At 39.4% G+C, this 20,134-nt stretch overlaps 1 protein-coding gene across 1 annotated transcript; it reads left to right on the top strand.

The window, feature by feature from the left end:
- The first annotated feature begins 14 nt into the window (after positions 1–14).
- Positions 15–8,119, top strand: ppp1cab (protein phosphatase 1, catalytic subunit, alpha isozyme b). Its single transcript, XM_030755650.1, has 7 exons — positions 15–429; positions 1,341–1,472; positions 2,109–2,339; positions 3,475–3,579; positions 5,735–5,958; positions 6,856–6,990; positions 7,090–8,119. Exons 1-7 carry the CDS (start codon positions 375–377, stop codon positions 7,183–7,185), a joined length of 978 nt encoding a protein of 325 aa, XP_030611510.1. The 5' UTR covers positions 15–374; the 3' UTR covers positions 7,186–8,119.
- The last annotated feature ends 12,015 nt before the right edge of the window (positions 8,120–20,134 follow it).

Here is a 20,134-nt window from a genome sequence, read left to right as displayed (position 1 = left end):
TTCCGTTCAAGCTCCCTTTGAGCTAACGCTCGTCTAGCAATTTTTTTTTGTCGATGGCATGGTGCTAGTAGCTGCCGCAAAATAACGCAGTCGAGAAAATACAAATAGTTTAAACTTAATTCGAATGTCTAAATGGAATTAGTCGATTAATGCGGTTTGCGAAGTACATGTCAGCCATCACACCTTTAACATTTCAAAACCTTTCCTCAAATTTTGAGGTAGCCAATTCTTCCCCAAGGTTAGCTAGCTAGCGGGCTAACGATAGCCGATTAACACTAAACTAGTTCAGCTAACTATAATTCGGCAACCAGTTAACAGCCAGTACCTCTTGAATCCTAGGAGTTATTAGAAGCCGACCGGAATAGGGGCAGAACATGGCAGAAGCCGACAAGTTGAACATCGACTCCATTATACAACGTCTTCTCGAAGGTAAGACCGAGTATTTCGCTCGATATTTATTCAAAGAGGTAGCCATTTTAGCCAGCTTCGGCTAGGGAACGATAGCCGCCAACACCGTGATGGCAAGTTCAGTTCATCCGCCGCTTCTTGCAAGCGAAAGGATTTGCTCCAGAACAGCGGTTTGGTTTGGTCGGTAATTTCGCAGGAAATTAACTTTATTGGCACTGACCTCGTAAAACAAATGCAAAAAATAAACGTGTTATACATAATTTGGACACAATTATATGTTCACACCATTAGTATTGTGAGACTTGATTTCGGTAAACTGACACTGACACATGCAGTGATGCAGTAATATATATTTTTTAAATATTTATACTTGTTGGATACACTGTGAAGTGGTTATACGGTGAAATTTAAAAGATCATTCCTCCTGGCAGGGTGAGCTCATTTTATTTTATTTTGATACCGAGATTACGTTATATTTGTAGGGAAGGCACAAAACGCTCCGTAACCCAGTAAAATTACCCGGGGTGTTACCAGAAAGTCTTGAGTTCTTTATGTGTAGGTCGGCCTCTGAAAATGTCTTGCTTTTTGTGTGGTTTGGGCTGCATTTGGAGCCATACTAGATTAGTCATGAAAAAATTTGCAGACACTGGTTATAAATGAGCACTAAGATTTCCACAGGTTTGTCCTCCTCTTTTCTATTTATGTTGGTTCTGCTAATGAAAATAGCAGAATTGCTCCTAAATAGTTTGCACATTACAAAATGAATTGAGCCAAATGTCCATGGCAACATGCCATACAAATTACATTTTAAGATGTATTTAAAGCACCATTACAGCTCAATGTTATTTTACCTTTTTTCTATTAAAACTAATATAAAGTTCTGCTGCTGTTAGGCTGTTGTTTTCTGACTCGTTTTTTTCCCTCCCTCATAGTGAAAGGCTCTAGACCTGGCAAAAATGTTCAGCTGACAGAGAATGAAATCCGTGGTCTGTGCCTCAAATCCCGGGAGATCTTCCTCAGCCAGCCAATCCTGCTTGAACTCGAGGCGCCCCTCAAGATTTGTGGTGAGGCTTAAAGTGGTGTTCTTGGGAGTCCAGGGAATTCTCAAGGGTGGTCAAACAAAATAGCAAGCTGTTGAAGCTTAGAGTGCTGTTATGAGTCATCTTATGTTCAAACTATTCTCTACTATTCACATGACCAGATGCTAAGTTATTATAGTTAATTTAAAACAGTCTGGCTCTTAAATTCTTCACGGCAGAATGCAGTTCATGGCTGTAACCTTGCCACATAAACAACTGAAGGGATAAACTGGGACTGTGTTGCTAGTTCAGTGCTTTTTTGTACTTCCAAGTTTCCCTGGAGTTGTCCTCCTGTACCGTTTAATGTTAAATGATTGTGGAGTGATTGTGTTATATGAGAGTTGAAGGAACAGCCTTCAGGTTTCAGGAACTGGAACAGTTTGTACTGCAATAAAAATCACCAGCATCCTCACACTAAATGCAACCTCACAGTAATGTAACTCTGTAAGAATGGTGTTTATTTAAAATGCTTTGTCAGTCGTGGTATAAAGTGCTAATCTTCAAGGTCCCTAGTCGTGTTGTACCTCCATCCTGCTTCCTTACCCTTTGTTATACTGAGCACGGTAATCACACCTTTGAACAGCATTGCTGTTTCCACTCTAATACAGCTTGTTTCTCCAGGTGATGTTCACGGGCAGTACTATGATCTGCTGAGGCTGTTTGAGTATGGAGGCTTTCCGCCAGAAAGCAACTACCTGTTCCTGGGAGACTATGTGGACAGAGGAAAGCAGTCCCTGGAGACCATCTGTCTGTTGCTGGCTTACAAGATCAAATACCCAGAAAACTTTTTTCTGCTGAGAGGAAACCATGAGTGCGCCTCTATTAACAGAATATATGGCTTCTACGATGAGTGTAAGTCATGTTGCATACACAAAGATGCAGACATTAATTTTGAAAGCTGTGCAACTGCACTTTGTAGTTACCAGCAGTTGAAGAAAAGTAAATAGTAAATTGACTAGTTCTTATATAGCGCTTTGCTACTCAGTATGAGCACTCAAAGCGCTTATACAACATGTTTACATTCACCCATGCACTCCCATTCATACAAGCACTTCCATGTTTACTAAGCTAAGTGCTTTTAATTATCTAACATTCACACACATTCATACTCCGACGGGACGGTCGGAGAGCAACTTGGGGTTAAATATCTTGCCCAAGGATACATTGGCGTGTAGCCTGGAGTAGCCAGGAATCGAACCGCTGACCTTCCGATCAGTAGGTGACCTGCTCTACCTACTGACCTTGGTGTGGTCAACAGAACACCTTATCTTTTTTTTTTTTTTTTTTTTACATGCTGAAACTGTAAAAAGAGAAAAAACAAATTAAAAAAAAATGCATACGAATCATCCAACTTCTGGTGTAACCTGGAAGTGCTGGAAATGTACGGTACAAAGGTTTCATATTTATAGTTAGAACAGATTTATTGTCTGAAAAGTACTATAGATTTCATGCTATGAAGGTTGTGTTTTATTAAATGTTGTTTGGCTGTGGTATCTAGGCTACAGTGGTCATTAGATACCAAAATTCACTCAGTATTTTCATTTTGTATCTACATATAAAGATAAAGAATCACAAAGTAATTACTGAAGCAAAGATTACCAGCACTTAATGTTTTCATTGCAACAGCTGTTGTGGTTACCTTTTTTTTTTTTTTTTTTTTTTTGGCATTAAGGAAATGTATCTGTCACTTTGCAATGAGTCTGCAGGTTATTAAGTAATTAAGTATACAGTACACCCAAGATTTCAAATCACTTGTGATTCTTTGTTCCTTTAGACATGATGGTGAAAGAAAGATAATACTCAGTACAGCAGGCTTTAGGCTAAGGAGCATGATCAGGCAGTAGGAACAGTGATTCAGTCACATGCTTTTTGTCCTAGTCAGAGCCCAGATTATGTAAAATGTGTTTCCAAATTGAAACAAGCGGCACTGCTGATTTAGCTCTCATGATTAGATTGTGGCCCATTATTTGTGATTTTTCTCCCACAGGTAAAAGGCGATACAACATAAAGCTGTGGAAGACCTTCACTGACTGCTTTAACTGTTTGCCTGTTGCAGCCATTGTTGATGAGAAGATCTTCTGTTGCCATGGAGGTATCCTCTTCAAACTGTTAATTTGGTTTCTATCCAGAGCACGCACACAGAGACTTGACTCTGCTCTGTTTATATCTGTCAACGTAATTGTCACGGTCTAGCAGGACTCTGCATGATCTTAATTTGTTTGACTATACTTATAAATCCTCTCTCCTGGGTCACCAGATATATAGATGAAACAGAATGCATCAGTGCCTTTTGCCCAATGTGTGTACATTACTGTACAAATGTCTTGAACCACCCCTCAATTCTTTATATTTTGGTTCCAAGGAGCCAGACTTTCTTGTATTTTATTTTTAAGTCATCTTCTCTGGGCTTTCTGAAGGTCTTGCAAAGTTTTTCTTTGAACATTAGCAGCTTTTTCACTTATTTTCATTCCAGACCTTCTACCTGAGCCTTTTCATAGGAATATTTTTTTCTTTTTTTTTTTTGTAAACCTCTTAACACTGACCTATGAATCATCCAAGTATAAAAAAGGAACCTAACCTGAGGGATGAACAAGTATTGAGTCTAACATAACTTTGCAAAGAACCAATTTTAAATTGTATCTTTAGACACTTTGTTACTAGCAGCCTGTCACAAAAACACGTAACATTTTGACAGGCATAAACAAAGTATCTTTGCACCAACAAGTTGATTTCATAAGAGCCATTAGTTAAAAACTTGCCCTATCTCAGTGTGGTGTGCAGTGTGTCTTTAAATATTGATATCTACCACTCCATGGTAGATGTTATGTATTTATGTAGCCCATTTCCTAGTCTTATTGAACACTCAAAGCACTTCACAGTAATAATAGTTTGCTGCCATATTAATATTCAAGATGTAAAAAAAAAAAAATTACTGCAGTGTATTTCTGAAACATATAAGGGAGTTAAGCTAAATAAATCTACTCAACTGTCAGGACCTGTCGCCAGGTCCTCACAACCTTGCATGCCACCCCTCAAAGGCAGTGGTAAGGCCCCTTCTCAAAGGAAGTGCGATGTGTGCACAGACCTCTAGGCTGCGCTCCTGCCCGTGCTACATCATTTTTTTTGCAGTTGCTCATGATCTTCACATCTACTGTATTGGCCCACTCCCTGTCATTCTGCAGTTCTATTGGTCACACAAAAGTACGTCGTCAAATTAAGTGGCACATGGAAACACTCCTCAGCTGACGTGCTTGCTCGAAGCAGCAGCAAACCATTATTGCACAACACAAACCATAGAAAAGAATGGGTTTCAGAGTGCACTGCAGCACATGCGGCTTCCAGTGTGAAGGGCCTGTAGGGGAGACACTGCTGTGTCAGATGCACTCTATTCACAAGAGAAAGTAGGCTAATATTGCACCAGTCAGTCATGTCCTGTTGGCACACTGTCAGACATCCACAGTCACATTCATCAAAACATCCCAAAGTATTCAGTAGTTTTGCACCTTGAAGTGCAAATGTGGTGTTCATGTTACTGTGAGGAAAACTAGCACGTAGTGCCATGGCTTGACATTTTTGAATAGTAATTACTGATCTAAAAAACAACAAGGAGGAACCAATCCAGTCTACTTGCTAGATGGTGCGATCTGTTAGCTGGTGATTGAGGTTTATCCTGTGTGTGTGTGTGTGTGTGTCAGAGTGAAAATGGACCAACAGATTGGAGGTAATATGGGTGAAGTTAACATTGGAACAGCGCCCTCTTTGTCTTATGTACCTCCTGATTTAAAATTTAAGCACTACTAAACAAAGCTCACACTTTAGGAGAGCAGTATATCCCTCAATGTAGAATGAGACCTTGAGTGTGGGGGCTTGCAGATGCAGAGCAGTGGTGGCCTGCATGCGATGTTGGACAGGGTGAAGCATGGATTTTTTTTTTATTTATTTTTTTTTAAATAGATCTGTGCATAGTACATGAGGCAAAAGTGTAGAGTTGTTTCTATGCCATTTTAAGGCAGTAGTGGATTTTTTTTTTTTTGGTAGTGTTGGGTAGTTTAAACATTGTCAGAAATATCACTTTTGGAGGTTGTTTTTTTTTTTTTTTTTTTTCTTTTGCCACGTGATATTACTTTTCTTTTATGTGTTTGCATTCCGACAAGCTTCAGAACATTAAGAGACATAGATTGTAAAATCATGTTTTTTTTTTTTTTTTTTCTGCTGAAGTTTAACTCTTGGACATTTATATTTTCCAGGCCTATCACCAGACCTCCAGTCTATGGAGCAGGTGAGAAGGGTCATGCGTCCCACTGATGTTCCTGACCAGGGCCTCCTCTGCGACCTGCTCTGGGCAGACCCAGATAAAGATGTGCTGGGCTGGGGTGAGAACGACCGCGGTGTCTCCTTCACTTTTGGTGCAGATGTGGTCACAAAGTTCCTCCACAAACATGACATGGACCTAATTTGTCGAGCCCATCAGGTCAGTACAAAAACTTTTAAAGGTTAGCCGTGTGTTTTGCAATAGATATTATAGATAGTGAAGTGAAAGGCTGAACGGGTTTGAAAACTAGGAGGATGTGGATGGGAAGGTCAGGGTTAAGTGTATCACTGTACTTGGAATTTTTGCCTTTAGTTACGTTTAAAGATGCTGGTGAGTTGTTTGATCTTTTATAAGAAGCTGCAGCAGGACACCAGGTACTGTTTTGATCTGGTGAGGTGCATGTGGTGTGTGTGTCATGTGGGTAAAAAGGGCCATTTGCATTGAAGTGACTCTTTCTAGCAGTTACAGGAAGGTTGGAATATTTATCAAACAATGTTTTTACAGATGCCGTTGTGTATTTTAAGAAATGTCATGTGGAAGTGCTGCAGGGGGAAGTGTTTAGATAGTGGCGGTGGTACGGTGGCTGGAAACCTTTTAACCCCTTAAACACATTTGGATTTCAGGACAGCTTCAACTTTAGCGACTAAATTTTGATTTAAGTCTTTAAATTTTTATTATTGTAATCTGATGACATTAGTTTCATCAATATTGCTGCTGGCCTTGCAAGGCTGCAGTTATCCATGATTACTTTAGGTCTCATTTTGATCAGAGCTCATGCTACTTTCTCATTTGTCCTTTTGTGTTGCCTCAAGTCTTGGTTAATGGAAAAATGCAACACATTTCAATAGAACTCTTGCTTCAAAGTTGTATACAATTTGTGAAAACTTAAACTTTGTCACCACACTTTTGGTTAACGCTGTTAATTCTGTGATCCAGTAAAGTGTGCAAGTAATGGGCATTTATAATGTCATGTATTGTCACCCGTAACAGTCAATTGTTCTATTGTGTGCATCGGGCACTGTGTGAGTTTGCTAACCAGTCATGTTTGTTTTTCAGGTGGTTGAAGATGGATACGAATTCTTTGCAAAGAGGCAGCTGGTGACTCTGTTCTCAGCCCCAAACTACTGTGGGGAGTTTGACAATGCTGGAGCTATGATGAGCGTAGATGAGACCCTCATGTGCTCATTCCAGGTGAACTAGAGACCTATCACTGACCAAGTTTGCGCAAAAAAAACCCCAACTTGGATTGTTCTTGATTTTCACTCCTTTTTCTTTATTTTCCTTGTGCAGATCCTCAAACCTGCCGACAAGAAGCTGTTTTATGGTGGTGGAGGGGGTGTGGGTTCTGGTCGCCCAGTCACTCCTCCCAGGAAAGCTAAGAAATGACACCAGTAGTTTGCCCTTGACCCTTGTCCTGCCCTCTCTACCTCTCTTCTCCTTTCTTTCACCAAACAGCCAGAAATCAAACCTATACCCAGGGCTTTTATTTCCTTTTTTATCTGTACTTCTTAAAACTTTTAATGTTACAGACTGTCTGAGTGAGTGTGCGCGTGTGCAGGCTACAAATGTCTGTGGGTGAGCATTAAAATCATGTGTGCACGTGTATATTCTGTGTGAGAATATTAGAGATTTATATGCCCCCTCCCTAAACCCTCTTTCTCTGACCACTCTTCCCACTGAAAGGCTGAAACCACGTTGTCTGTACAGTAATTTGACTGAAATGACAGGGGTTGGGAGACGGTGGGAGATTTCTGATGTAATGAATTTGGCAGAAAACTCCTGCTAACAGATGGTGTGTATGAGTACTTGTGGAGGGGGGGATTTTTTTTTTTTTTTTTTTTAATTTTTTTTTTTTTTTTCCCTGTCCTCTGTACTGTAAAATCGAAAACACAGGTGTGTGCATGTGTGTGCATGCTGTGTCTTGCCTGTTGGAGTATGATCACAGTATGCTTGAACAGGGTGGAGTTTGTCACCTTATAAGAGCAAGCACACTTTTACACACATACCCACACACGTGCATATGACTCTTCAGATTCATATGAGCCAGAGCTGTAAAAAAACAAAACAAAAAAAAACATACAGTTTAGGTTTGTACAGATTTGATTACTTGAAAGATTTTTTTGTGAATTCGTTTTGTAGTCTTTCATCAAGTTGACCAATAAAGCGAGAATCTGAGCTGTACTGCCTCGGTCATTTTTATTGTAATCCAGTATCTGTTACAGTGTACCTCTGGAAGCTCCCTTTGCATCTGAATGGAGAGAAAACTATGACTTTTAATGTCAAACATGATAAATGCATGTATAAAACCACTTTTTCCAAATTGTATTAGAGTTTTCATTTTATTCTGAACAAAAAGATCGTAAAGCCACCTGTCTCCATCTCTGGCCACTATTTATTCTCTGCTGTAGTAGGCTAACTGCTTGGCAGAGCGAGATACTTTAACAGCTCATAATTTTAGGCATGTGTTCCATCAAAGTAAATTTGATAGTTTTTTTTTTTTAGTTTTTTTTTAAACAGGTTCCTACACATTTCACAATAAAAGTATTTTCCAGTTTTTAGAAAAATGGATGGTTCTTTCATACCCCAAATCCTTATAATATGGAATGAATTACGTTTGTTTCCCTTGAATTACAAACACAAATTCTCAACGAATACGAAACAGAAACTGGAAGTTTAACACCGTTGTCAAGGCACCGGTGAGTCCACCCAAACCATCTTCCATGCAAAGTCTTCTGATGCTCCTTGGGAAAAACCCCCTTTCTTCTCCATAACAGTGCGAAATAGCCACAGAGATTGCTGAAGAAGATAGTCCCCTTCTTTTCTTGTGTACACCTGCTTCAGAATGTGGCTCTAAAGCCATCCTAATAATGTAATAGCCAAACACCTGCAGCAAAAGGCCATCTGGATATGCCAAAACACTTACGGGAAAAACGATTTGTGGCTAAATGACACAAAAGTTCAACTTCCTGGTAAAAAATACAGTGCTATGATTGTAGGAAAAAGGAGATAACCTTGTGGTTTACTACCTTGGGATTCAGATGCCTTTTTTCGTTGAGGGAAAAGTGAATTTAAACTTATGTCAAAAAATTTTATGGAGAATAGCAAGGCAGTAGACCGTGACCTTGGTGTGCCAGTGACCCTGTGGCATAACCTGAGGAAGGTTGCTGAAACAGATAGGTTAATCTACTTAGAGTCATCCTAGTGTGGAGAGACAAAGTGAATGCAGTGATACATTCATAGTTCACATCTAACAATTTATAGGATTTGCTCAAATTTTCATCCTGCGTGATTTCACATTGACAGTTTACATTGGTTTACCTTTATTTTGGCATGGCTCCAGTAAGAAGCACTTGATGCAAACCCTTGGTAAAAGAATCATGCTCTAATCAGGGTGTCTTCAAAATGATTTAAATGTATATTTACTAATGAAAGATGATATGCTGCACTGTCTTCTGAACTGACTAGGCAATGTTCTTAAACTTCACTTTTCTATTCATTTTAAACTGTTCACAAATCTAGGCTTAAATTTCATTTTGAGTAGTATTAAAATAGAGTAAAAGTCTTAGATTTAACTTGGTTATACATTCGTGCATAAACATTTTACAATATTAAGCTATGTCTTGAAAATGTGTCTGTTCATTTTTAACTCATCTGTTTTGAGGGGAAAAGTTGCGTTATTGTCATAACCCTGGGGTTGTTGGCATCTGTTCCAAAAACCTTTAATGTTGGCCATAACTCGAAAACGACCTAGGATGTCCAAATTCACACCATACATGCACACTGTTCAACCTAGACCCATCAAACTTGCCACACTTGGTTTCTGACTTTATTATAACTACTCTTTGACCCACCCCTTCCCCCCCGCTCTGCATCCAAAACAGCTGAGGTTTGGTAACAGGCAAATGCTTGTACCTTAGACAAAAAAACCAATGATGCCCTCAAAGAAGTCAAACATCACTCTCCTAGGTCAAAGTCCAATGCTTACACATTGTATAACACTACATCTAGCTTGCTACATTGATTTTAACAGTCTTTATATTAGTCACCTAATCTTGTCTAAAAGGACCTGTGAAAGTCTCCCGTCACTTGCTGGATTTTTTAAAGGCCTGAACAGATCGCAGACGTGCTGGAGTGAATTCTTTCTTGGACTACTTGGCTTACATTATACTGACAGGTTAGTATGGATTTGTTTGTTCAGCTGTGCTGAAAACATTATACTTACCCCAACTTTAATTAAAAAAATAAATAGTGAAAAATGCCCAGTACAACTATAACTTGTACCACCAAATCTTTACTTTTAATGTAATAAAATGGTTATCAAAATAATTAGCACCTATTAACTAGTGAATGAATGGATTCAGTTCTACATTATTTTGTAATTTCTTTGTTATATATTTTTTTATTTACAGTAACAATCACCATTCATATGAATGGGTGAGTGTGTCCAAACTTGACTGGTACTAGATATTGGGGAAGTAACTTCCTACAACAAACAGCTGTCATGCACAGGGGGTACTAGTGTAGTGATTCAATTTTCCTGCTTCGCCTCCATTTTGCTTTCAAAAATAATTTAGAGTCATGTTATGGTGCAGAAATTGTCGCTATTTTTGATTTTCCTCCGCATTTGTCTGGTTGTGTCAGTTGTTATCCACAAGGAGGCAGTGTTAAGTTCCTCTGACAGGAGACACATCCACATGATACAAAGACACATTACTGAGTGGTTAAGAAAATGTTTTACATTTCATCAAAGGGCAGGTTACCAGCTTTTCCTCCTTTAGTTCAGTACTCAGTGTAGAAGGAAGCTATGGTTGTCCACAGTTGCTGCAGTGGCTGTATTTTTTTTTTTAATCTAAAAAGTCTCATAACTAACTCATAAGTAACTCTCATCCATCCATTTTTTTTTCCTACTCATAGCTATTACATAATTTTTTAAATAACTGTAGTATTCACCTTGTGTTTGAGGACAGAGGCTGTGTTAAACTGTATCTCTGTTGTCAGACTTCATTCTATTTTTATCAAAAAAGGATCTTGTTTCAATCTAAGGCATTTCTCGGGCTCTTTTTGCATTCATTCATCTTCCTGTCATCAACACCCTTCTCCAATACGCTCTGTCCATTTTGCCTTCTTTGTACATCAGTTGTGGGCTTTGGGAAGAAGGGAAAGTCTGGGGGGGGGTCTGTCCTTCAAAAAAGGACCCTTTTTAGTTGTAGTTGAAATGCTTTTTTGTTACCTGCTTGTTCTTTTTTATTACACAATAAGTCCAATTCAGTGCATGATTTATAACCATTTCTTAAACAGTTAGCCAAAACAAGTAATGATTCAAAAAATTATTCAAAAAGTGTCACGAGACTAAAATATGCTTATGGAGTATAAATATGTGTATGGGGCTGAAATATGTACTTTCATTACAAAAAAATAATAGTTGGCCATTGGGTCCTCCACCTGTGCAATCCTCTATACATTTATAACAGGACGATGGAGATTTAAGGTCACCCTCGGTCATCACAATTTGTCAGTGTGGTCTCAGATTCTACCTACATTGCTTCTGTGGGATTATGTTTCCGAATTCTGTGTTGATGAGTGAGTTTTGAGGACAGACTGTGACCTTGCTCCTGATGTGCGTTGGTTTAAAAAAAAAAAAAAACACAACCAAAAACTAAAAAATACTCATACATCAAAGGTAAGGACCCTTTTTCTTTTTGGCTGCAGCAGTCAACTCAAAAATAGTGTCTTGGTGAGATAAGAGTCCCCTCCTCAAAATAGACAAGACATTGTAGATGTTATGGATTTTAAGAGTTCATCTTTCAGATGATATCAAATACTGTACATACTCATTCATGCAGCTATGCTGACCTGAAATACTAATCTGTTTAATTTACGAGCGCTACTACAAAAACTCCAGAAGGAATTTGTTTGCGAGACATCAATAAAACCCTTTTTAAATTGTTATGAAAATTAAAAGTCTTCATTTATGAAAGTATTTCCATATAATGTGTTTTTAGACATTATAATTCCATAAATAGTGCCAGTACAGTTTTAATTGTGATCTTCACAGTGCCACTACAGTTAAATTAGCTGATGTGTTGGCACATGGCTTTTAAGCATAGGCCACAAATTTTCAATATGGTTGAGGTCGGGGTTTTGGGAAGGCCATTTCAGACGTTAATGGGCCATTTCTGAACAACTTCAGATTCCAGGATCATCAGTTTAAACAATTGTACATAAGTAAGAAGACCTAAACTGTCACCCTCAGATGAGAGGAAACTGGTTAGGATGTTCAGTAACAACACAGGAACCACCAAGGCTCAAGCCTGTGATGAACTGGAAACTGCTGGAACATTAGTGTCACTGACCACAGTGAAGTGAGTTTTACATCAGCATGGACTGAGAGGGTGCTGACCAAGAAAGAAACTCCTGCTTGAAAAGCAACACCTTCAAGCTCAACTGAAATTTGCAGCTGCCAAATGCCTTCTGTAGAAAAGTTTTATGGTCAGACAAACTCAAATAAACACAGGATGAGATGTTAATCAATCCCTTGTGCTAACAGGTGTTACACTTACATGAGAACAATACGGGTGGCATAAGGTTGATAGGTGAGGGTTATCAAGTGGGCACCCTTCATCTTCAGTGTTTCGTTGATTAGCCCACTACATCTCTAAAGGGCTCAACGGGCGGCATCTGGCGTCCCAGGTTCACCCCCTGTCCTATCATCCGGTTCCTGATATTATCTTGCTGGGGCCCAGCAGGGATCATTCCTTTTTATCCAAAGCCATTGGCTACTTCTTTCAGCTGCTGCTGAAAGTGCTTTGATGGTCTGCTGCAGCACTTTTCCCTGGATCCCTAGGTTTTTTAGCAGTTTGATAGTAGACTTAGCAACAAATCCTCTACATCCTACCTCCACAGGGTAAATTTTGGTTTTCCATCCTCCCCGATTTACTTCCATCACCAGCTCAGTATAGCGCATCTTCTTTCTTTCGTATGCTTCCTCCACTGAATCTTCCCACGGTACGGTGAGTTCTATGATGTAAACAACTTTCAGTGTAGGAGACCAGAGTACCACATCTGGCCTAAGATTGGTGGACGCAATCTCTGGTGGAAAGATGAGTTTTCTGCCAATTTCTGCCAACATCTTCCAGTCATTGGCCATACTCAGGTGTCCAATTTGTGGCTTGTTGGGGTGATGTTGGGGGCATTTTTGTCCTTCCTTCACAAAGGCTATGGTATTCAGTGGCTTGCTTGATGTTGGGGGTAATGAGTTGGCCACTGCCTGCTTGCTTTCCAGGGCTGCTGCCAAGCATTTTAGTACCTGATTGTGCCTCCAAGTGTAGCGGCCCTGTGTGAGGCTGGTCTTACAAGCAGTCATGTTGTGTTTGAGAGTAGCTGAAGTTGGGCAAAGAGCACAGGTTGGATCCTCCCTGTACCACTGATGTAGATTCTTAGGTGTTGGAAGCAAATCATATGTTGCTTCCATATCCCATAGCTCCCTCCAGCTGAGTGTTCTTCTCTCTACACCCTCCCATTGCATCCATTGCCCCTGTTTAGCAAGGGACAGTGCTTTCGCCATCCTTACGGTCTCCTCTTGTTTCCGTACCTCGTCAAGCACCATTCTTCTCCTCTCTACTGTTGTAGCTTTCAGCCAAGATGGGTTGCCTGCCTCTAACCCAAAACAAGAAAAAGATTGAGCTTTTTGGCCACAATGACAAGAGATATGTTTGGAGGCGTAACGGTGAGGCTTTCAAACCTAAGAACGCTGTCCCAACTGTCAAGCATGGTGGTTGTAGCATCATGCTCTGGGGCTGTTTTGCTATCAGTGGTACCAGTATATGGCAAAAAGGGGTTAGAATAATGAAGAAGGAGGACTACCTCCTTGAAACTGAGACACAATTGAGTGTTCCAACAAGACAATGATCCCAAACACAGATCAAAACTGGAATGGATAAAGCCGGCTAACATTAAGATTATGGAGTGGCTTTCCCAAAGCCCTGACCTTAACCCTATTTAAAATTTGTGGACTATGCTTCAAATCTGAGTCAGTGCCAGGAAACCAACCAATTTAAATGAACTACCAATTATACCAATAAGCGTGGTCAAATATCCAGATAGCTTGTTGATGGCTTCCAAAAGGGTCTGGACAAGCTGCAACTTGCTAAAGGACATTTGACCAAATATTAGTGTGGATGTATATATATATATATATATATATATATATATATATATATATATATATATATATATACTTTGCACCCTGTTTGTATACTTTTGAACCCATGTGGAATAGAGAAAATCCAAAATTATTTCAAACTTGCGCACCCAATTCTTGTTATTTTTTAAATTATTAAAGCTAAACATAAAATATTAAAGCTAAACAGTGGATGAACTGAATGGCTGCACCAAGACTGAATATGAGTTAAATAATGATTATTTTGAACTATGTATCATGCAAAGCTACTTTAGTGGCAGTAGTAGTAGTAGTAGTAGTCCAGAAATAAAATTGGAAATAGAAATGAGCACAGTAGGTCCCCTTTTAGAAGATTATGTATTTAAAAGCAATAACTGGGAAGTACGTAGCATTACACGTCTAAAATGCAGCAGAGAAATGATCGGTAGAAGAGAAATGCCTTTGTGTCTGCACACAATTTGTAACTAAATCCCTCCTGATTACAAATTTGTCTACATTTATATAAGATAAAATCCACAGTGTTCATCTTTGAAATATAAATAATGAATACATAAACATTGTTGTATAACTTGTCTGTGAAAGATTTTTCTCTTAAATTATAACAGATTAAGAGTAAATCAAGGCTTCTCTTGTAAAACAGTTACTCTAAAACATGACTTCTATGTAACAATAAACCTGTATAGTTTTAAGATGTGAGGTTTATTCTATAGCTGATCTAACACAGAAAAGCATGGTGAGAGTCTTACCAGAGGATAAACAGAGAATCACACTTAAACTCATTCTACGCACCATTATCAAGTTAAATCTGCTGTGCTGGATTCTCCCAGTAAAAATGGGAAAAATGCAGAGCCAACCATGTAAGTGACACTCCAGTAAAATGAAAGCCACTTTTGATCAAAGGGCTCACTTTCCTGTCAGCTCCCCTGTGGCTTATATAGTACAGTCTTAAGTGTGTGGAATGGTGTGAACAACCAGGAACTCTTTGGCCCACTTTACCTCATAGGTACTGATCGCACTGCAGAGTCAAGTGCGTCCTCACGTACCCCTTCTTCTTATTTTTTTTACGCCTACTAAAAATTAGATCAACAAGCCCAAATCAAAGGTCCAGTGTCCTGTAATGAAAAGCAGCAAAGCTGTAGTGGTGCCATGCTCAGCAGCACAGTGTCACCTGCTCTATTTATATCTCACGAGGAATTCCGGATTCAGAGACTCAGCTGCCACTTCTATTATTACTATTAGCTAATGCTGTAACAAGTATCCAGCTAACACCAGCGCTGTAACTCCTTTATCCAGAGTCTTATTGCTCAGTGCTAATTATGTCCGCGCCATCAATACCACACATGTCCCATATTATTAAATTTTAAGTTGTTCAAAGAACTTTAGGGCACACTAAATTACTTTGCATGAAAGAAATCCAGTTTATGGATGACTGTGCAGTAATGTTGATGCTGCTTCATTACTTTGATTGATTGATGTCTGAGTTATCTGAAAAATATATTAAAAAAAAGTCTGACTAATTTTACACTGCCTTTCCAATCAGTCATAATAGAATTTGTATGTCTGTAAAAGAGGTCTTCTTCACTTCATTATGTCTCCTAGATACATGATATTTATCAGCATACACTGTGCACCCCACAGAATGTCGTGTTAATGACAGTAACCTTCTTTAGGAAATATGTCAGTGTCTCCTGGCTCCATATCTTTAGGTGGCAAACATCACCTTGTCCCTCTGCCTTTGCTTGTGGCGTGCAAGTCAGCAGAGACAGACTTAGTTGCATAAGATGGCCAGCTGCACCACCACAGTGCTTAACACTACAGAACTGGGAACATGTATAGAGTTCACAAGTGGAGGAGGTCGGGGAGTTGGGGGGTGGCTTGATGGTTTAAGGCTAGCACATGGTGATCCCTCAGTCTGGCACATGGGCGTGTCGTAGGAGCACCACAGTGGGAGTCTGAGGTGATGGGTGTCCCAGCTTGCACGGTTTACGCTGTAGTAGCCCCTGCACATGCAGTAGTGGACAGAGGCGGAAGATGGAGGGGAGCAAAGGAGAAACCTTATCCTTCTGGGATATTGAGTTAAATGTCACTGCTCTGCCTGAGGGAGACACTGACAGGCCGACCCCTATCGTAACCCCCAAATCTCAGAGGTCACAATGGGACTACGACAGCTGAGACCCAGAGAATGACTTGGTGAAGCAAATATGAGCCGCTGGCAGATCAGAGCAAATACAACATGTAATAACATGTCCAGAAACACAAAATGAATTAATTTGTTAGTTGCTTAAACTTGATTAATAAGACTTTCCTTCATTTCAGCTTCCTAACACATTTGAATGGGGTTTAGATATCTTTCTAAATGTAGAGTGCTCATCATTATTTTAGGTATGAGCACTCTGAACAGCTTTGTATGCAGCTTTTAGTTTTTCAAAAGAAAAAAAAAAAGGAACACATTAAAAAGCATTTTCCAGCCATCTCACATGGAGTTTTCTCTTATGGATAGAAGAAGGGAAATTTGAAAGTTGGCAAAAAAATGAATTCCAATTTGACAAGTTGTCTGTGAACAAGTAGCATAAGCTAATATTTGTGTAATGATCATATGAGGGGGAGTGGGTAGTGGACCTCTCCCTGTACAGACCAGAAGTACCAAACAACCGCTTGCTAGTGCTAATGGGCGCGGCGCTAGCTAACTGTTAGGATAGCGATCTGTTCTGGTAGCTAGCTGCTGAAAATCACAGCCTGGAAAACATTTCAAATGTTTAATCTGAGACATTTTACTGTTACAAAAAAAATTTTTTGTTCATTTTTAGTTTGATGGCAGCAACAAGTTTCAAAAAAATTGGGAGAGGGGCAACAAAAAACTGGAAAAGTAAGTTGTAGTTAAAAGAAACAGCTGGTGGACAAGTTTGCAACTAATTAGTTTGACAACAGGTCAGTAATATCATTAGATATAAAAAGTGCATCTTAGAGAGACAGTTTCTCAGAAGTAAAGATGGCCCTAGGTTCACCCATCTGCAAAAACTGTGTCTATAAAATTGTGGAACAAATTCAGATAATGTTCAACAAGGTAAAATTGTGAACACTCTGAACTCATCACCCACAGTACAGAATATAATCCAAAGATTCAGAGACTCTGGAGAAATCTCTGCACAAGGAAGAAAGGTGGAAATCTAAATTTGATGTCTGTGATATTTGGGCCCTCATGTGACTACATTAAAAACAGCCATGATTTTGTCATGGAAATCACTGCATGGACTCAGGAATACTACACACTACACTAACCACTGTATGTGAACACAGTTCACTGTGCCATCCACAAATGCAGGTTAAAGCTCTGTCATGCAAAGAAGCCATATCCATTGTACATCTAGAAAGACTCCATCAATGCTGAAAATTTTTATAGCAACATAAGCTCCCATCCACACGTCTTTTTTAAGGAAGGCCTTTCATTTTTCAGCAAGACGATGGTAAAACCACATAATGTATCTATTACAGCAGCATGGCTTTATAGTAGAAGAGTCCAGCTGCTGCCGCCCTGCCTGCAGTCCAGACCTTTCACCAACTGAAAACATTTGAAGCATTATGAAACAAGCAAACAAACAAAAATACTATAAAGCAGACCCTTGAATCGAGCAGCTAAAATCCATATCAGAAAAGAATGGGATTACAGTCCTCTCCCAAAAGTCCAGCAGTTTGGTCTCCTCAGTTCCCAGATATTTATGGACATTTACAGTTAAAAGAAAAGTGGATGTGAAACAGTGGTAAACATCCCCCTGTCCCAACTTTTTGAGATGTGTTGCTGCCATCAAATTCAAATGAGCTAATATTTTTCATGAAATAGTAAAAAGTCTCAGTTTAAACATTTGATATGTTTTCTATGTTCTATTGTGAGTAAAGTATGGGTTTATGAAACTTGAAAATTGTGGCATTCTATTTTATTTACTTTTTACATAGCCTCCCAATTTGGGGGGAATTGGGCTTGCAAAAATGCGTCCCATTTCTTCAGACACTCAAACACAGCAGAGCAGAGAATTCATATGTGCAACTTTTGAACATGGTTTAAAATAGCAAAATAATATCTTTTGGCTATTTTTCTTTTCTCCAATGCATTTTCAAAGTGTGTCTGCAGTGGCTGTCAAACATGGTGGGCAATGATCACTGCTGCTTGCATTCCATTTTATTGATTATGAACAGCAACAAGGAATCCTGTCCATGGAGGACTCTGCACCGCCCCACTAGGGTTTAATCCCGGGATCCGGGATTCCCGGGAAATGCGATCAGAACCATTTCCCGTTTCCCGGGAAACGTTAGACGGGAAACCGGGAAAAAAGTCGCGCGCGTTGATTTGACTTTCAGAAAGAAAAGAAAGCTTCAGAATGTTAAATTTAAGGAAATATTGAGAGAAGGGTTCGTTTAATGCGAAAAGCATTACTCTTCATTTCAGGCACGTTCAGCCTCCGTTTAAGGCTTCAGCTTCATCTCAAGCGTTTTAATAGCGGTATTACACAGTTGTACTTTTTTCCTCTTTAATTTGTTGAAATCGTAGGCAATGTGTTTACCCTAAGGTATTTTGTATTATATAATTTTATATTATATATTGTTATATTGCATTATATAGCCTATAAAATATGCCTGCCCTGAACAATAAAGAAATATCTGTTTAACTTCGAGTGTTTCTTTTCCTCGTTTGCAGACGCTTACTAACAATCATGAATTAGGATACGGGCCTAACGTGTGAAGAAAGTATCATGAAATAGATTGCTTTAACATATTTTGCTTTTAAAATGGAGTTGAGTAAAATGTATATTTTTTAGGCTATAAGGATTGGCCAGTTTTTCAATAGACGATTCACAGCGAACCTACTTTAACCCTCAGACACGGTGTTATAAATTTGCTGTTGCCAGAATGGCAATGACCAAGTCGTAGTGCATTACTCAAGGCCCTGTGTTATGCCATATTATAGTGTAGTACGGTAGTTAACTTTTCAATGACTATTACAGCGTTCCACTGGTGGAGATATAGCGTAACAGATGTCGCCACGACAGCGTGGCTGAGCCTTTATCAATGCTGTGGAGATGAACCGTATTGTTTTGCACCAGCAGTTGTAAAATAGCTTGTTATAATTCCATGTACAATGGAGGAATATTCGAATTATATTTGTTAAGGGAGTGTTGAGGAACGATACAACACCGCATAGCTCGAGCACTCCAATGTCGAGATGTAGGTTTTATTGCGTTAATCAAGCCGACGTTGCCCCCTACTGGGCATAACAGGACATAGCTGGAAAGCTACCTCTACAATATCACAATAGGTTAAGGCCGACACAGGCTACAGAAGGCCTAATTAAAATAAATAAATAAATAAACTTTTTCCCGGGATTCCCGGGAAATGGCTCGTCATTTCCCGGGATTTGATTCATGTCATTTTCGGGAAAAATATTAAACCCTACGCCCCACGGTCTGTTTACTGCTGTTATAACAAATAGTAAATCAATAGATCTGTGCTCAGCACTGTACCACTCAGATTTATGTCAAAGGTTTTCATTATATGAAGACCTAGGGGTGTGCTGATTTTAGAGACAGGAAAATAAATAATTTTTAAAATTTAAGTAAACAAATTGTTAACCTGCAGATTTATGGCTTAAAAATGAATGGTCTGGTCTCATTGAGAAAAAAAAAAGAAAAAATGTTCTCATTGATTAATGTGGATTATTTGTAAAAACTCAGTGTTCTGATTCCACCACAAGAGGCCATTGTGCCTCACTGAATAACAGTTGTGGCAGGATCATCAGTCCCACATCTACTTAAGCTGTGCCATATCGCCCTGCTGCCATCCCTTCCTCATAAAAAAAGAGGAGGTAAAACTTGATCCTCTCATATCTGCAGCTGGGGCTTCTCTTCTGTGGTGGGATAGTATGACACACTGGCCGCCCTCTTGGCATTCAGCGCACATTCCTCTACTACACACTCACTGTCTTTCCTCTATCGTTCCCATGTCTAACTCCACCAGGTTCATTATCAGGTTTGGTGTCTGTGTTATTTCACATCCTTGTACACATGTTAGTGGCAGCAGATGATGGAGCTCTAGTGTACAAAGTTGTCCTGGTGGGCGAGAACTGTAAAGTGTAAATGTGCCAACATGTCAGACTTTCATTCTGCT

Source organism: Archocentrus centrarchus, chromosome 19 (assembly GCF_007364275.1).
Source record: "Archocentrus centrarchus isolate MPI-CPG fArcCen1 chromosome 19, fArcCen1, whole genome shotgun sequence".
NCBI classification, from domain to species: Eukaryota; Metazoa; Chordata; class Actinopteri; order Cichliformes; family Cichlidae; genus Archocentrus; species Archocentrus centrarchus.
The sequence above is the reverse complement of the archived record's forward strand: the minus strand, read 5'-3'. Positions and strand labels throughout refer to the sequence as shown.

Coding starts and splice junctions, on each gene's coding strand:
- ppp1cab (XM_030755650.1), top strand. CDS start 375: ATGGCAGAAGCCGACAAGTTGAACATCGACTCCATTATACAACGTCTT. Junction 3,580..5,734: donor GATCTTCTGTTGCCATGGAG/GTATCCTCTTCA, acceptor TATATTTTCCAG/GCCTATCACCAGACCTCCAG. Junction 5,959..6,855: donor TAATTTGTCGAGCCCATCAG/GTCAGTACAAAA, acceptor TTTGTTTTTCAG/GTGGTTGAAGATGGATACGA.